Below are 17286 nucleotides of genomic sequence, written 5' to 3'. Positions count from 1 at the left end.
GGGGGACTGAACCTGGAACCATGTGATTGAGAAGCAAATTTCTTACCACACAGCCACGTCTGCACCTATTGTATACTAGAAAGTGTAAAAACATTTTGTTATTCATGTATGACCCGAAAACTGACATAGTTCCATGCCACTGACCAGGTCATTGATGGATTACAAAACTTTTACATATTCTCAATACTCATCATCGTTGAGTATCCATTTTCCATGCTGGCATGGGTCGGACAGTTTGACTGGTTCTAGTGAGCAACAGAGCTGCATCAAACTCCAGTTTCAGCTATCAAGAGATAAACAAAAGTGAATGCAATGTTAAGTGTTTTAAATTACTATTATGATTTTTCCAAGATGTAGCTGTTCCCGTTTCAATATACTATTTCATATAAAGTTACTTGCCAAGTAAGTACAATTCCAAAATTAAAAATTTGATTTCAAAAAGTAATGAATATATAAAATTTCATATTCAGGTAAAAATATATATATATTTCAATTTTATTATTCTATTAAAATAATAGAAACGAAAGCAAATGTCAGTGACGAAATAATACTTACAATGATAACTTAATTAAATATGTTTTGTGGTCAACATCATAAACATTAATAACTCTCAAAGACAATAGTCTGAAAAAAAAGGAAAAGAAAACATTTATTAAAACTAAAGAGAGGTAAAAGTATAAACAGGTGTAAATTGTTCAAGGGTAAACGTGATTATTCTTATCTTAGTGTCTCTTGTCTGGAAATCTTTCATGACACATCCTATGACCTCTCCAGTGACTCTCCATCCCATGTGTTTCCTCCTATGCTATTTAGTCCATTCTGCCTGTCTATGGTGTAGGCAGAATGGACTAAACAGTACAGGAGGAGACACATGGGACAGAGAGTTGCTGGAGAGGTCACAGGATATGTGACGAAAGATTTCAGACAAAGGACACTAAAATAAGAATAATAATAAAGCTGAAAAACAAGTATAAACATGTGATTATTAAAGGGTAAACCCAGTGAGTGATGAGGGCAAAACTTGAAGACATCATTTTTATACAGTATATCTGGGCTAAAATGCAACTTTATTGTTTATCAGTCATTAGATCGCAACCATGCTGGGGCACCACTTTGAAGAATTTTAGTTGAATGAATCAACCCCAGTATTTATTTTATCAGTCTCTTCTGCTGAACTGCTAAGGTACAGGACATAAACACACCAACATTGGCTGTCAAGTGGCAGACACTAACACACACAGACATCAGACTTCTTTCAGTTTCCATCTACCCAATCCACTCACAAGGCTTTGGTCAGCCCAAGACTATAGCAGAAAACACTTGCCTAAGATGCCATGCAGTGGGAGTGAACTTGGAACCTTGTGGCTGAGAAGCAAACTGCTTACCACACAAGCCACACCTGCGTCTATGACATACTGACATAGCTCTTAGTAAAATTGTGAAAATTGCTAAATAAGTAAAAACAATCAAAAACAGTGCTCTCCTGGTAGTTATAATGTTTCTGCTACTTATATACACAAGTTTTACTATTCATGGTAGATATTTATAGTTCAGATTTACATATTCAGTGTGTTGGTCATGATAGGAACTACAAACATACATTGTAATCTGTATACAAGTAAATTACAATGTGCACATTTATCTATGTGAGATCAAGTAAAAGTTTTCACCACTCATAGTCAACATAAGACCAAATTTAACATCAACAAGATATCATAAGATTATGAAATACTGTGATTATAACAGCTTAATTCTATTCCCGATATTTATCTGAAATTAGCTTAATCATTAAAACTGTTGACTGGCACTCTGTCAGTTATGATAATGAGGGTTCCAATTGATCCAATCAACGGAACAACCTGCTCGCGTACCTTTAATGTAGTTCTGAGGAAGATTCAGCATGACACAGAATGTGACAAGGCTGACCCTTTGAAATACACGTACAACTCATTTTGCCAGCTGGAGCAATGTGAAATAAAGTATCTTGCTTGCTCAATGACACAACATGCTGCTGGGAATCGAACCCACAACATTACGACTATGTACCAAATACCCTAACCACTAAGCCATACACCTTTTGTAGCACAAAAACATAGAGACTGCTTTAAAAGTTTAATTAGACCCATTTTTAAGAATGGGTAACAAGTAAGGTGGAAATGAGTGAAGACACTATGCAGTTATCTCTGAGCCTATTGTTTCAGTAACAGTAAAAAGATGTCTGTGATGTAAAGGTTGAAATGTTGGTTGTGAGTCTTTGATGGCCTACAATGTGGGGAGGAGAGGTGATACAGTTTAGCAGCAAACATTCAAGATGTGGAAGTAGTAATCCACTGTGGGTTTTATTTAAGTTTTCAGTCATTAGGAATTTTAGTCAAACGAATCGAACTCAGTACTTATTCTTGCTTTTTAAGACTGGTACTTATTCTATAGGTCTCTTTTACTGAACCACTAAGTTACAAGGACATAAACACAGCAAAACCAGATGTCAAGCAGTGGTTGGGGGACAAACACAGATACTAAGACACACACACACAAATGTGTGTGTGTGTGTGCATATGTATATATATATATATATATATATATATATAAAACTGAGAATGTGTGTCTGTCTTCGCCACTACGATTCCCTAAAACTTGAGAACTACACAACCAATTTCATTCAAATTTTACACATGCCTTACTTAGGATCCATGTAGTTTCATGGGCAAAAAAAAATGTTCAATTTCTTGCCTAGAGCGAGCCCATAGCAATATCATATCTTCTCCACTATTTCAGTATTACGTGTTAAAAGTGAAACAAAAATATTTCTCTATTTTATGTCAGATGCTTTCACTTTAACAATAAAAATAATAATAACAATTGAATTATATGTAGTAAGTAATAATTAAAATCAAACTAAAGTATAATATAAGTAAAAATAGCAATTGGTATAAAATTGCATTAATGATTTGAACTTGAATAAGTGGTTTCACATGAATGGGAATTAAATTAAAAATAAAATTAGCGTGCAGAAATGGAATAGTCCAGATGGATAATAAAAAATTAAATTAAAGAAAAGACTATTGTCTATAAAGTATACAATGTAGAGAAAAAAGAAGAGCTAACAATTCCAGTCTTCATTGATTGTGTTGGTTAGTTATTTTGTATGTGAAAAATTTGGAAAAAATTGTTAAAAAATTGAATCGCGCGAGACGTTTGCCGCTGCGTGTGTGAACCTTTTATAGAAGGTGTGCCGACCCTCAAGTCATGAAGACTTACGCGGGGGTCGCTACAACAAAAAGTGATGAGTCTCTGAGAATAAGAGAAGTGTTCTTTAGAAAAGAACAATTGAAGGAATACGAGAAGTTCGTCAAAAGGGAGGGTGACAGCGTAAAGCTGGTTCCGCCTGTTGAAACAATAGAGGAGAGAAATAACAAGATGATAACGTATAGAACGCAAGATAGGAACACGAGAAAACTGGTGAGAGTGACGATTGAAGAAATAGAGAAATGTCTGGGGGACATTATGAAAAAAGCAACTTTTGTAGACAGAGGAAAGAAATATGGTACGGTGGAGGTGAGATGCGCAACAAAGGAAGTGGCGGCCTCATTAGCTTCCACTGTCCTGAAAGCCAAAAATTTCACTATGTGGCCGACGTATAAAGGAAGACGAGGGGTACGGGTAAGAGTCCCAAAGGTGCCCCCAGAAATAAAAACAGAAATGCTGGTAACAGCCATTCTAGGGTCAGCAAAGGAGGAAGTAGAAATAGGGTCAATAAAGGAGACCAACGTTGTAAATTGGAAGGGATTCGGAGTAGAGTTGTGGCTGATGGCCACAATGGAAGACATCGAAAGGTTTCCCTTCCAAATAGAAATAGAAAATGAGAAAACAATTAGTGTAATTGTGGAGGGGAGAAAACCGAATTGCTACTTGTGCGGGTCAAGAGGGCACATAAAAAAGGAATGTCCACTGTATGAATTCACAGCAGAGCAAAAAGAGACACAAAGTGGAGAGAAGGAAAACGAATACGAAGGAAAGAACACCGAAAACAAGGAAAAGGAAATAACGGAGAAACAACAAGAGAAGGGAAGTAACAGCGCACTGAAGGAAAATGAAAACAAAGGGAAGAAGATAGTAGAAAAGGAGCAAAATTCACAGGGTGGAGAAGTAGTGGAGAAGGAGCCAAGGCAGAAGCAAGAGAAAGAAAAGGAAAGTACATTAAAGGAAAGAGAAAAAACAGGAAAAGAACAAGAGAAGGAACAGAACCAAGAGAAAGGAAAAGATGGTATGCAAAAAGGAAAAGAAACAACAGGAAAGGAACATAAGGCACAGGGTAGAGAGACGACAGACAAAGAGCCAAAAAGACAAGAGAAGGAAAAAGAAAGAAGAGAAAGCAAAAAGAGAGAAAGAGAGAAACCGAGAGGAGAAAAAAGAGGAAGTAAGTCCTAAGAGAAAAACTAGAGAAAATGCAGGTACGAATAGAAAATTCAAATACTATGGAACGTTGATCCATCACAGGCATTGTGAGGAGATGGAAGATTTAATAAACCAAACAGATGGATATACGTGGGTCAGGATGGGCACCGAATGGAAAGAAACAGGTACACTCGTCCACGAGAATGACGCTGAGGCGTTCATCGAGGCAGCTGGCAAGAACGTGACAAAACATATGAAATGCCGACTTACAAGGTGGCCACAAACGATGGAAATTTACCAAGATTTGTTAGAGATAATGGAGTATATATAAAAGAAAAGGTATTGTGAAAACTTTAATTTGGAAATGATAAAAAGAACTTTAAATTCTGGAAAAATAAATGTTGAACTTTGTAAAATTTTTGAAATGTATGTAGAAAATGTGTAAAATGTTTTTATTTGGAAAATATTGTTGACGTAATAAAAAAATGACGAAATGTAACTGCTCGATTTACACCACATTGTACAAACTTCATAACTCATTATTTTATTTTTCCCGATTGTATTGTCCCCTCTATGTTGCCCCTTGTGGGTAGGAATAAAACAATTCCAGTCTTCATTGAGTGTGTTAAGTAATTGGTAATTTTTGTATATAGAAATCGAAATTTGAATCATGCGAGGCATTTGCCGCTGCGCATTGAAAACTTTTTGTAGAAGGTGCGCCGACCCTCAAGTCATGGAGACTTACGCGGGGGTCGCCGAAATGAAAAGCGATACGCCGCTGACAGTAAGAGAGGTGTTCTTTAAAAAAGAACAGCTAGAGGAATTTGAGAAATTCATTGAAAGGGAAGGTGACAGAGTGAAGCTGGTCCCCCCTGCTGAAGCAAAGGAGGAAAAAGAGGACAAAACTATAATTTATAGAACACAGGACACGACCACAAGAAAGCTATCAAGAATAGCAATAGAAGACATAGAAAAATGTCTGGACGACGTTATGAAAAAGGCTACCTTTGTGTGCAGAGGCAAGAAATATGGTACGGTGGAGGTGAAGCACGCAACAAAAGTTGCGGCCTCGCTAGCTACCACCGTACTCAGAGCCGAAAGCTTCGTCATGTGGCCTACCTACAAAGGGAAAAGAGGGGTACGGGTTAAAATCCCAAATATACCCCCAGATTTAAAAACAGAATGGCTGGTAACAGCCATCCTAGGATCAGCAGAGGAAGATATAGAAATTGGATCGATAAAGGAGACTAGCATAGTGAAATGGAAGGGATTCGGAGTAGAGATGTGGCTGACGGCCACAAACAGCGATATAGAACGAATTCCCTTCCAAATAGAAGTAGAAGATGGAAGAACCCTCTGCGTAATCGTTGAGGGGAGGAAACCCAATTGTTATTTATGTGGGACAAGAGGTCACATTAAAAAAGAATGTCCGCTATACGAATTCGTGGCGGAGTGTGAAAAAGCAGAGGAAAACAAAAAAGAGAAAGAAAAAGAACCCGAAGAAGGGAACAATACTCTAAAGGAGAAAGAAAGCAAGGAAAAGGAAACAACGGTAAAAGGAAATAACAATACACAGAAGGAAAATGAAAGCAAAGGGAAGAAATTAATAGAAAAAGAACAAAAGTCACAGGTAATAGAGAAAGAAAAAGAAAGTAAAATAAAGGAAAGAGAAAAAACAGGAAAAAAACAAGAGAAGGAACAGAATCAAGAGAAAGGAAAGGCTGTTACACAAAAAGAAAAAGAAAAAACAGGAAAAGAACATACAACAGACAAAGAACCAAAAAGACAAGAGAAGGAAAAAGAAAAGGAAAGCAAAAAGAGAGAAAGAGAAAAACCGAGAGAGGAAGGTAAAGAAGAAGTAAGTCCGAAGAGGAAAACTAAAGAAAACATAGGGTCAAATAGAAGGTACAAATTTTACGGAACATTGGTTCAATACAGACACTGTGGGGAGATGGAGGAATTAATAAGTGAAATGGAGGGATATTCATGGGTCAGGATGGGCACGGAGTGGAAGGAAACGGGTGCACTGGTCCATGAAGACAACGCCGATGCGTTTATCGAGGCCGCTGGTATGAACGTAACAAGACACACAAAGTGCCGACTGCTAAGGTACCCACGAGAGATGGAAAATTACAATGACCTGACAAAGGTAATGGAACTAATTTAAAATTATAAGGAAAAAAAAAAGAGAATTTGGAAAGACTTTTGTTTATTTTAAATGTATTTTGAAATCTTAAAGATGTATTGCGGAAGATTTATATGTGAATTTGTGAAAACAATTTTTCTGTAATTGATAATGTATTTTGAAATTCTATTTTGAAATGTATTGAAATGTATTGCGAAATGCTGAAAAATGAATTTGTTACTTTTGAAAACATTATAAAATGTAATTAAAAATGACGAAATGTAACCACCTGATTTCGGGGATCGGGTGGTGCATTACACCACATTTATACATATTTCATTATTCTATTTTTTTTCCCCGATTGTACTGTCCCCTCTATGTTCGCCCCTTGTGGGTAATAATAAAATAATTCCAGTCTTCATTGAGTGTGTTGGTTAGTTATTTTGTATGTGAAAAATTTGGAAAAAAACTGTTAAAAAATTGTCAAAAATTGAATCGCGCGAGGCGTTTGCCACTGCGTGTTTGAACCTTTTATAGAAGGTGTGTCGACCCTCAAGTCATGGAGACTTACGCGGGGGTCGCCACAACAAAAAGTGATGAGTCTCTTAGAATAAGAGAAGTGTTCTTTAGAAAAGAACAATTGAAGGAATACAAGAAGTTCGTCAAAAGGGAGGGTGACAGCGTAAAGCTGGTTCCGCCTGTGGAAACAATAGAAGAGAGAAATAACAAGACAATAATGTATAGAACGCAAGATAGGAACACGAGAAAACTGGTGAGAGTGACGATTGAAGAAATAGAGAAATGTCTGGGGGACATTATGAAAAAAGCAACTTTTGTAGACAGAGGAAAGAAATATGGTACGGTGGAGGTAAGATGCGCAACAAAGGAAGTGGCAGCCTCGTTAGCTTCCACTGTACTGAAAGACAAAAATTTCACTATGTAGCTGACTTATAAAGGAAGACGAGGGGTACGGGTAAGAGTCCCAAAGGTGCCCCCAGAAATAAAAACAGAAATGCTGGTAACAGCCATTTTAGGGTCAGCAAAGGAGGAAGTAGAGATAGGGTCAATCAAGGAGACCAACGTTGTAAATTGGAAGGGATTCGGAGTGGAGTTATGGCTGATGGCCACAATGGAAGACATCGACCGGTTTCCCTTCCAAATAGAAATAGAAAACAAGAAAACAATTAGTGTAATTGTGGAGGGGAGAAAACCGAATTGCTACTTGTGCGGGTCAAGAGGGCACATAAAAAAGGAATGTCCGCTATATGAATTCACAGCGGAGAGGGAAATGGAGCAAAAAGAGATACAAAGTGGAGAGAACAAAAAAAAGAAGGAAAAAGAACATGAAGGAAAGAACAAGGAAAAGGAAATAACGGAGAAACAACAAGAGAAGGGAAGTAACAGTGCACTGAAGGAAAATGAAAACAAAGGGAAGAAGATAGTAGAAAAGGAGCAAAATTCACAGGGTGGAGAAGTAGTGGAGAAGGAGCCAAGGCAGAAGCAAGAGAAAGAAAAGGAAAGTAAATTAAAGGAAAGAGAAAAAACAGGAAAAGAACAAGAGAAGGAACAGAACCAAGAGAAAGGAAAAGATGGTATGCAAAAAGGAAAAGAAACAACAGGAAAGGAACATAAGGCACAGGGTAGAGAGACGACAGACAAAGAGCCAAAAAGACAAGAGAAGGAAAAAGAAAGAAGAGAAAGCAAAAAGAGAGAAAGAGAGAAACCGAGAGAGGAGAAAAAAGAGGAAGTAAGTCCTAAGAGAAAAACTAGAGAAAATGCAGGTACGAATAGAAAATTCAAATACTATGGAACGTTGATCCATCACAGGCATTGTGAGGAGATGGAAGATTTAATAAACCAATCAGATGGATATACGTGGGTCAGGATGGGCACCGAATGGAAAGAAACAGGTACACTTGTCCACGAGAACAACGCTGAGGCGTTCATCGAGGCAGCTGGCAAGAACGTGTCAAAACATATGAAATGCCGACTTACAAGGTGGCCACGAACGATGGAAATTTACCAAGATTTGGTAGAGATAATGGAGTATATATAAAAGAAAAGTTATTGTGAAAACTTTAATTTGGAAATGATAAAAAGAACTTTAAATTCGAAAAAAAAATGCTTATAATTGCAATGCAATTATTTCATTTATTGTATTGAATGGGTGAAGGTAAAAATATTTTACCGTTAATTCATAATACAGATAAGATAATGGAGAAACAAATTCATTTCGATCATCAACTTACGGATATTACAATTTCACATTTTTATTAATTATACAAATAGGAACATGAAAATCAAACAAAACAATATACATCAATATGCAAATTAATAATAAAATAAAATAATACAAATAAACTGCTCCTTACAGCTGTTTCAGCCTATGGTCAAGAGACAATCCAACTTAAATTGCCTATAGATGCCATTGTAATATAGTCCTAGGCATTAAAGATTATATTTGTCTGTTTAAATAACCAAAGGCCTCGTCAGGCCTATACATATATATATATACATATATATACACACACACACATACATATATACACTTACATATAAACACACATACATACATTGATATATACACACATATATTCCTACATACTTACAGACCAGTACAAACATCACCTATACAAAAGTTTACTGAAGTCCATATATAATATCCAATATACAAGAAGATAACATAAAATAATACTTAAAACTATCACATGCATGTACACAAATAGACATACATGAATATATAAAAAAATAAATAAATAAATATAAAATATATATATATATATAATGGCAGTGCCCCAGCATGGCCACAGCTCGTGAGCTGAAACTAGATAAAATAAAATAATAAAATAAAATAAATATATACACATGCATCCACACATATACAAATCTATTAGTAACCACAATATGTTCAGTACATTGACTCATACTAAGTGTATAACCATATACTGAAAACCAAAATTGAATACGACTCAATATACATCAATATAAAGGTATAATTACGAACAAGTACCAGCATATAAAAAATACAAATATGTACATACAGAAAAACACAATAATACTAAAGACCACCACATGCATGCACACAAATAAACCTACATGAATAAATAAAAATATATATATATATACGCATGTATCCACACATATACAAATCCAATAGTGACCACAATATGTTTAGTACATTGACTCATACTATGTACATAACAATATACTGAAATCCAAAAGTAAATACATATCAATATACATAAAAATAAAGACCAGTATAAAAATACCAATATGCACACCAAAAAAAAAACTTTATATCAAAATATATAAATACACAAATATTCATATACAAATACTTATATTATACATATTATACACTTATACATAGATGTACAAAAATAATATGCCCATAACTCATTACCATTTAGTATTCTTAAATAAATAAAGTAAATAAGCCTTTAACAACTAATTATGTCTATTTTGAATGGTATTTAGAACTAAGTATTATTTGTATCTAGAGAAAGTATACGCTAGTCTATGAAGGCATAAAACATTTTGTTCCTTAAGATTGTTAATAATAGGTAAATTAGCCTTAATTAAAAAGAAAATCTCATTAATGCATAATGAGCATTTTCTAGGAATGTAAACACTGTGAAATCTAATATGCATATAACAGGGACTTATATTTTGTGGAACTGACCTTACCTGGACTAGTGATTCGGACTGAATGTTTTGGATACTAGAATTTAACCTATTCGTGTTAGCAGATGCATTAAGTATTATTTAGATACTTGAAGAATTTTAAGTCAAATGAATCAACACCAGTATTTATTTTTACTTTTTAAGCCTATCGATCACTTTCAGGAAACCACTAAGTTACCAATAAAAACACCAACATCAGTTGTCAAGCAGTAGTGGGAACAAACACAAAGTTACACACACACACATATATATATATATATATACACACACATATGACAGGCTTCTTTCTACAAAATCCACTCACAAGGCTTTGGTCGATCCTAAGGTACCACTCGATGGGCCTGAACCCAGAACCATTAAGATGGGAAGCAAGCTCCTTACTACACATGCACCTGCACATATATTAAAATATATACATATATAAATGCACACAAATATACAGACACACACACACACACATATGCTATTTTATTAAAGCTGAAAAAATCTCCACAAACTGTTACTTACTCATCAGACAGTTGTGATAATCTATATTTATATATATTTCGCTTAAGCATTGCAAGACTAATAACCTAGTGTAGAACTTAACTGAGTGCTTGAATAACACCTTATAGCTTCATCAAAGCCTCGAATATGAAGTACAGTGTATTTTGGAAAAGAATAACATTTATGCATATATGAATCCACTGCATCTTATAACAGAAACAACTAAGTTATTGAAATTCATAAGATAATCATTTATTCCTTCATCATCTTATTTTCTTTGATATATATACATATATATATATCATCATCATCATTTAACGTCCATTGTCCATACTGGCATGGGTTGGACAGTTTGACCAGGGTTGACAAGCTGAGGAGCTGCACAGACACCAGTATGATTTGGCATGGTTTCTACAGTTGGATGCCCTTCCTTCTGTGAGGCCCAACACTCAAAAGGTGCTTTTTACATGCCACCAGCATGGGTGCCAGTTACATGACACCGGCATCAGCCACAACTTCAATTTCACTTGGCTTGACGGGTCTTCTCGAGCACAGTATATCGCAAAAGTCTCAGTCACTAGTCATTACCTCCATAAGATCCAACATTCAAAAATCATGTTTCACCACCTCATCCCATGTCTTCCTAGGTGAACCTCTTTCACAGGTCCCCTCCACAGTTAGCAATCAGCACATCTTTACACAGCTGTCTTCATCCATATGCATCACATGACCATACCAACACAGTCATCTCTTTTGCACACTACATCTGATGCCTCTTATGCCCAACTTTTCTCTCAGATGCTTATACTTTGTTGTACATGCACACTGAAATTGCAAATACAGTGAAGCATGCTAGCTTAATTTCTTTCAAGCCTACACAGGTTCTCAGCAGTCACAGCCCATGTTTCACTGCCATGTAGCATAGCTGTTTGCAGACAGGTATCATACAGTCTGCCTCTCACTATATATATATCATTATCATCATTTAACATCCATTGTCCATGCTGGCATGGATTGGATAGTTTGACCAGGACTGGTAAGCTGAGGGGCTGCATCAGTCTCCAATCTGATTTGGCATGATTTCTATGGCTGGATGCCCTTCCTAATACCAACCACTCTGAGAGTGTAATGGGTGCTTTTACATGCTGCCGGTACACATGCCAGTTGTGTGACATCAGTATCTGTCACGACTATGATTTCACTTGATGGGTCTTCAACTCAAGCACAGCATATTGCTGAAGGTCTCAGTCATTTGTCATTGCCAAATATATAGACAAGGTCCATTCCTGAAGTTTTCAAACATTTTCAGGAGAGACATTTATTTACTTCATAGAAATACTAAATTCTAATCTCCTTCAAAGTGGAATCCACTAACTTCAATGCACTTGTAGTGCTCCATCCACTTCGTGACAGCTCTATGGACATTTTCCAAAGTGTCTAGGACCCTTGATGATAGTAGGAATAATAATGATGAGCATAAAATTAACAATAACATATTTAGTTATAATAAAAAATTTGTTGCCATAATAACAGCAATAATTGTTAATATTAATAAATTTGACAATAAAATTCAACATAGGCGCAGGAGTGGCTGTTTGGTAAGTAGCTTGCTAACCAACCACATGGTTCCGGGTTCAGTCCCACTGCATGGCATCTTGGGCATGTGTCTTCTGCTATAGCCCCGGGCCGACCAATGCCTTGTGAGTGGATTTGGTAGACGGAAACTGAAAGAAGCCTGTCGTATATATGTATATATATATAAGTGTGTGTGAATATGTTTGTGTGTCTGTGTTTGTTCCCCTAGCATTGCTTGACAACCGATGCTGGTGTGTTTACGTCCCCGTAACTTAGCGGTTCGGCAAAAGAGACCGATAGAATAAGTACTGGGCTTACAAAGAACAAGTCCCGGGGTCGATTTGCTTGACTAAAGGCGGTGCTCCAGCATGGCCGCAGTCAAATGACTGAAACAAGTAAAAAGAGTAAAAAAAAAGAGAAAAGAGTATATATTATCTTTTAAAAATTATAACAGATCATGCTTCACCGCCTGATAACATATATTATCTTTTAAAAGATAATATATGTTAAAAATTAAAACATATATTATCTTTTAAAAATTATAACCAAGTACAATAATAAAAATGAAAATAATTACAAATCAAGTAAATGATTCAATAGGAAAATTATATAGTATAAAGCTCCCATTAGCATTCATGTATCTACTAAATTGCCTTCTTTAATCTTTCATGCATTAAAGAAACATTTTCCTCCTAATAATACCATAAAATATTCAAAAGACACATAATAAAATTCTCTTATTCTGCAACATCTAACTTAAGTGATATTATATTTTTCTTAAACTATAAAAAAATAAATATCATTAATAATTATTATACTAATAATAATAACAATAATAGAAATAAGATGAATACCACTTCTATTCTAAATACTACTACTAATAATAATAATAATAGATTATGATGATGAATATTCATAACGGTAGCAACTTGAATAATAATAATGATCATAATAATTATGAAAATGATGGTGAAGCATGATCGTTGAACGTTGAGCCTCACGGAGGTTATGACAAGTGATTAAGACCTCTGCCAATATGTTGTGCATGAGAAGACTCATCAGGCCAAGTGAAATCGTAGTTGCAGTCGTGCCAGTGTCATGTAAATGGCACCTGTGAATCACAGTGCCATATAAATGGCACCCAGGAATTGTGGTCATTGGCAGATCCATGTAAATGGCGCCCGTGAGCATGCTCATCAACAGTACCATGTAAATAGCACCCATGAATCATGGTCATTGCTGATGCCATGTAAATGGCACCCATGAATCGTAGTTGTGGTCATTGCCAGTGCCATGTAAATGGCACCCATGAATTGTAGTCATAGTCATCGCTGGTGTCATGTAAATGTCATCCATGCCAGTGGCACATAACAGCACCCATTACACGCCTTGGTGTTAGGAAGGGCATCCAGCTGTAGAAACCATGCCAGATTAAACTGGAATCTGGTGCAGCTCTCCAGCTCATGAGCTCCAGTCAAATAGTGTAATCCATGCCAGCATGGAAAGCAGATGTTAAATGAGGATGATGAAAATGGATCTAATAATAATAATAACATTCTATATTTTTGAGGTGATGAGCTTATATTATGTACACTGTTTACTGTCAGACTGGTATCCTCATCTTCATTGTCGCTTTCACTATGTTTCAGCAGTTGTATGCTGCAGCCTTCTTCAGGTGCCTTGTGGTTCACCATAGTGACTTGCCTGGGATTGAACTCAGCTATGCCTGTAGGCAATGACAGATTGAACTTCATAAATAAATATCTTCATTGGCCAACATAACTTGAGTGACAAGCACTCCAGTAACATTACTGACACAGGATGATCATCTTCACCAGCAACATTGGTGACCCTTGACTCAAAAACAGGCCAGTAAAGTCACAAAAATGGTGACACTCAAGCATACATCTTCACCTAGGAATATTTGGTGATATTCAACTCAGGAAAAAGCCAGCAAAAACTGCAACAACAGACGCAACTCATCACCTCTACATCAGTGAGGGAAGATCAGAGGGGGCAGACATTGCTGCTTATTAATTTTACCACCACAACTCCTACCTGTTGAAGCTATGATATTGTAAGGTTGTTAGCATGACTTTTAACAGCTTAGGCATATCTTTCGTCTGTGCAAAATAACTTTCAACATTGAGGAAAGTTTCTTCTCTCAAATGAATGATTCCAAAGCAAATTTTATCCAGAAACTTTCTGAGTTCATTGCAGTTCATCTTTTCATATCCTTTCATATGTGTGGTTCCAACTAATTTGTGTTTAAAAATGGCAATTTCACATGGTATTACTGATATTCTCTCTTTGAATACTTCTAATGAAGATACTTATCCTCCTACTTTCATCTCTTCCATTTCCTTTGAACTGACAATTTTTTTGTAAGACAACTGGAAATAAAATTCAGCTTCTGGTAGATTTGTGCAATGGCACTTGTCTTGTTATTTTACATATTCAAATTCGTGTGGCCGAAGCACATTTAATGGAATGATGATGTACCCAAGAGTCGTCCATTGCTGGGATTTAAGCAAAAAATACTGTCCGTATTTTAAACTCTGATTTTTAAAAAAATTTTGAAAAAGAGTGGAACAATTAGGATTTATGAGGTGGAGGCCTTAAAAAATTCAAAAAGAAATTGTTTTCATAATGGTATGAATTCCCATGTACAACAGAAATTCGCAAAAATTTTCTGAAATATCTGAAAACCCCTAGACGCATCATCATTCCATTAAATGTGTTTACGGAAAGGAAAATATTGAAAAGCATCAATATATGTCAGAGTGACAATGAAACAAGGAAGGTATCGGGTGGTCGTGAGTTGTGTTAAAAAATAACAGCTAAATCGCACTTAAATCACACAAAATTTTTTTTCATAATCGTATGAATTCCCGTGTGTAGAACACAAAGTTTCAAAAATAAATAAGCTATGAGGGATTATATGGGGTGTTTAAACCAGAATTCCGCCAGATTGGCAACTTTCGTAGCTCCTGTTCTACGACAATATTTCTTTTTCGTTTCGGTATTTCTGGAAAAAGCCATGTTTTTAAACATTCCTCATTTCATTAAAATTATGTTGTAACTCTGCACGTCATACAAGTCGCTGTATTTATACAGGATTTTAACTGAAAAACTAGGCTATAACTTATACTCGAGAGTAAAGCTAAAACTATGAAGGAAAAACATTTGTACCAAGGTTTAACACTAAATTAGGGTGTGACTTATACACGAGTAAATACACACACGTGTGTGCCTCCTTTATACTGCTCTAAAAAGCGTTACTGTAATTACACCACCCCCACACAGTAGTCAATTGCGACAACAAACTATGTCTAAAATATACAGAAAAGTAAACAAAATTACATAGAATTATATTAGAAATTGTCACCACACTAATCAGAGGGTGTCTATAAGAGTCATCAAGCTTGCTAGAAATAGCAATCAAATCGCATCAACCGTTCAGAAAATCGACACATTCGATGTGTTCCTGGTGCACTCTAAGGAAAAAAAGGTACGGTGGAGGGCGAGTTACGATTATTTTTGCCGTAATTAATTAATCGGACAATTAATCTCATCATGTGTGATATTGTTCTTATTTACAACAGAGAATAACAGATGTGCTAGTCAGATGTCAATACTGATCAATCACTATTCACCAGCAGAAATTGATAAACAAGAAAAACTTACTTTTGAAGGTCTTTAACAACAACATTCACATCAATGGTGCTAAATCGACCCTTCATGTTGTATTTAGGATGATGTTGTTCTTATTATAATTATATAAATTGTTTTAAAAATACCAAAACAATCCAAGTAAATTTCTAGCGGGTGAAATACACCGGTTATGAAAGACAACTCACATTAATTCTAGATGAGATTTTAATTGGTAAAAACAACAAAGTCTGCAGCCAATCACTGCTCTGCAGCTGCTGCCACGAAGGGTAACTCTGTTACGATATTTGCTTTAAATATCTTGAGTATATAAAACTGAATGTAATTCTCTTTAAAAAGACTTTTGATGGCTGTCTGCAAAATAAATATCGTAATAAACCAAAACTACATAATAATATTAGATTGAAATTTTTTTTTTAGTATTTCGGTCTACTATTTTTAAAAAGGAATATAAATGTTATACTAAATATTGGTTTCAGATTTTGGTCCAAGGTCAGGAAGTTCGTAGGGATGGGAAAGTCAATTACATGAGCCTCGGTGCACAACTGGTACTGAAAGGATGAAAGGCAAAGTCAGCCTCGGCAGAATTTGACAGATAAAAATGTCTCTAAGTATTCTGGTCAGCATGCTAGCACGTTTACCAGCAAACTGCTTTAATGTTATACTTATTATTTCTTTATATAAGGTGGCAAGCTGGTAGAACCAATACCTATTTCTTTATTACCCACAAGGGGCTAAACACAGAGGGGACAAACAAGGGCAGACATAGGTATTAAGTCGATTACATCGACTCCAGTACGTAACTGGTACTTAATTTATCGACCCCGAAAAGATGAAAGGCAAAGTCGGCCTCGGCGGAATTTGAACTCACGACGTAACGGCAGACGAAATACCGCTAAGCATTTCGCCCGGCGTGCTAACGTTTCTGCTAGCTTGCCGCCTTAGAACCAATACCATGCTGGACAAAATGCTTAGTAGTATTTCATCTGTCTTTACTTTCCACTGAGGTTGACTGCTTTTCATCTTTCAGAATGAAATAAATACCAGTTAAATACTGAGATCAGTGTACTTCACTAAACCTCCCCACCAAAATTCAGGCCTTGTGGCTGTAGTAGAATGGATTATTTCATGCCCGAATTTCCAGAAACAGTAGATGGGGCTTATAATAACGTACTTGCTTCACTTGACGTTCCAGTAATTTCAAATTTGGTCAATAGTTCACTTCATCTTTCTTCTCAACATGGACTTATATATCTATATATATCATTATCATCATCACCATCATTTAACGTCCGTTTTCCATGCTAGTATGGGTTGGACGATTTTGGCTGAGGGCTGGTGAACCAGAT

The 17286-nt window shown here is 35.9% G+C and overlaps 1 protein-coding gene across 1 annotated transcript in view; it reads right to left on the bottom strand.

Moving 5' to 3' along the window:
• The window catches only part of LOC115217369 (nuclear export mediator factor NEMF), a 139622-nt gene extending 123499 nt beyond the window's left edge, over positions 1-16123 (bottom strand). The window contains exons 1-2 of the mRNA XM_029787042.2: positions 15953-16123; positions 556-624 (exon numbers count right to left, since the gene is read on the bottom strand). Of these exons, the coding sequence (XP_029642902.1) occupies positions 556-624; positions 15953-16008 (125 nt within the window). The 5' untranslated portion in view covers positions 16009-16123. The remainder of the gene's footprint in view (positions 1-555; positions 625-15952) is intronic.
• Positions 16124-17286: the final 1163 nt, after the last annotated feature.

The sequence above is a fragment of the Octopus sinensis genome, linkage group LG11 (genome assembly GCF_006345805.1).
Source record: "Octopus sinensis linkage group LG11, ASM634580v1, whole genome shotgun sequence".
Classification (NCBI taxonomy): Eukaryota; Metazoa; Mollusca; class Cephalopoda; order Octopoda; family Octopodidae; genus Octopus; species Octopus sinensis.
The sequence above is the reverse complement of the archived record's forward strand: the minus strand, read 5'-3'. Positions and strand labels throughout refer to the sequence as shown.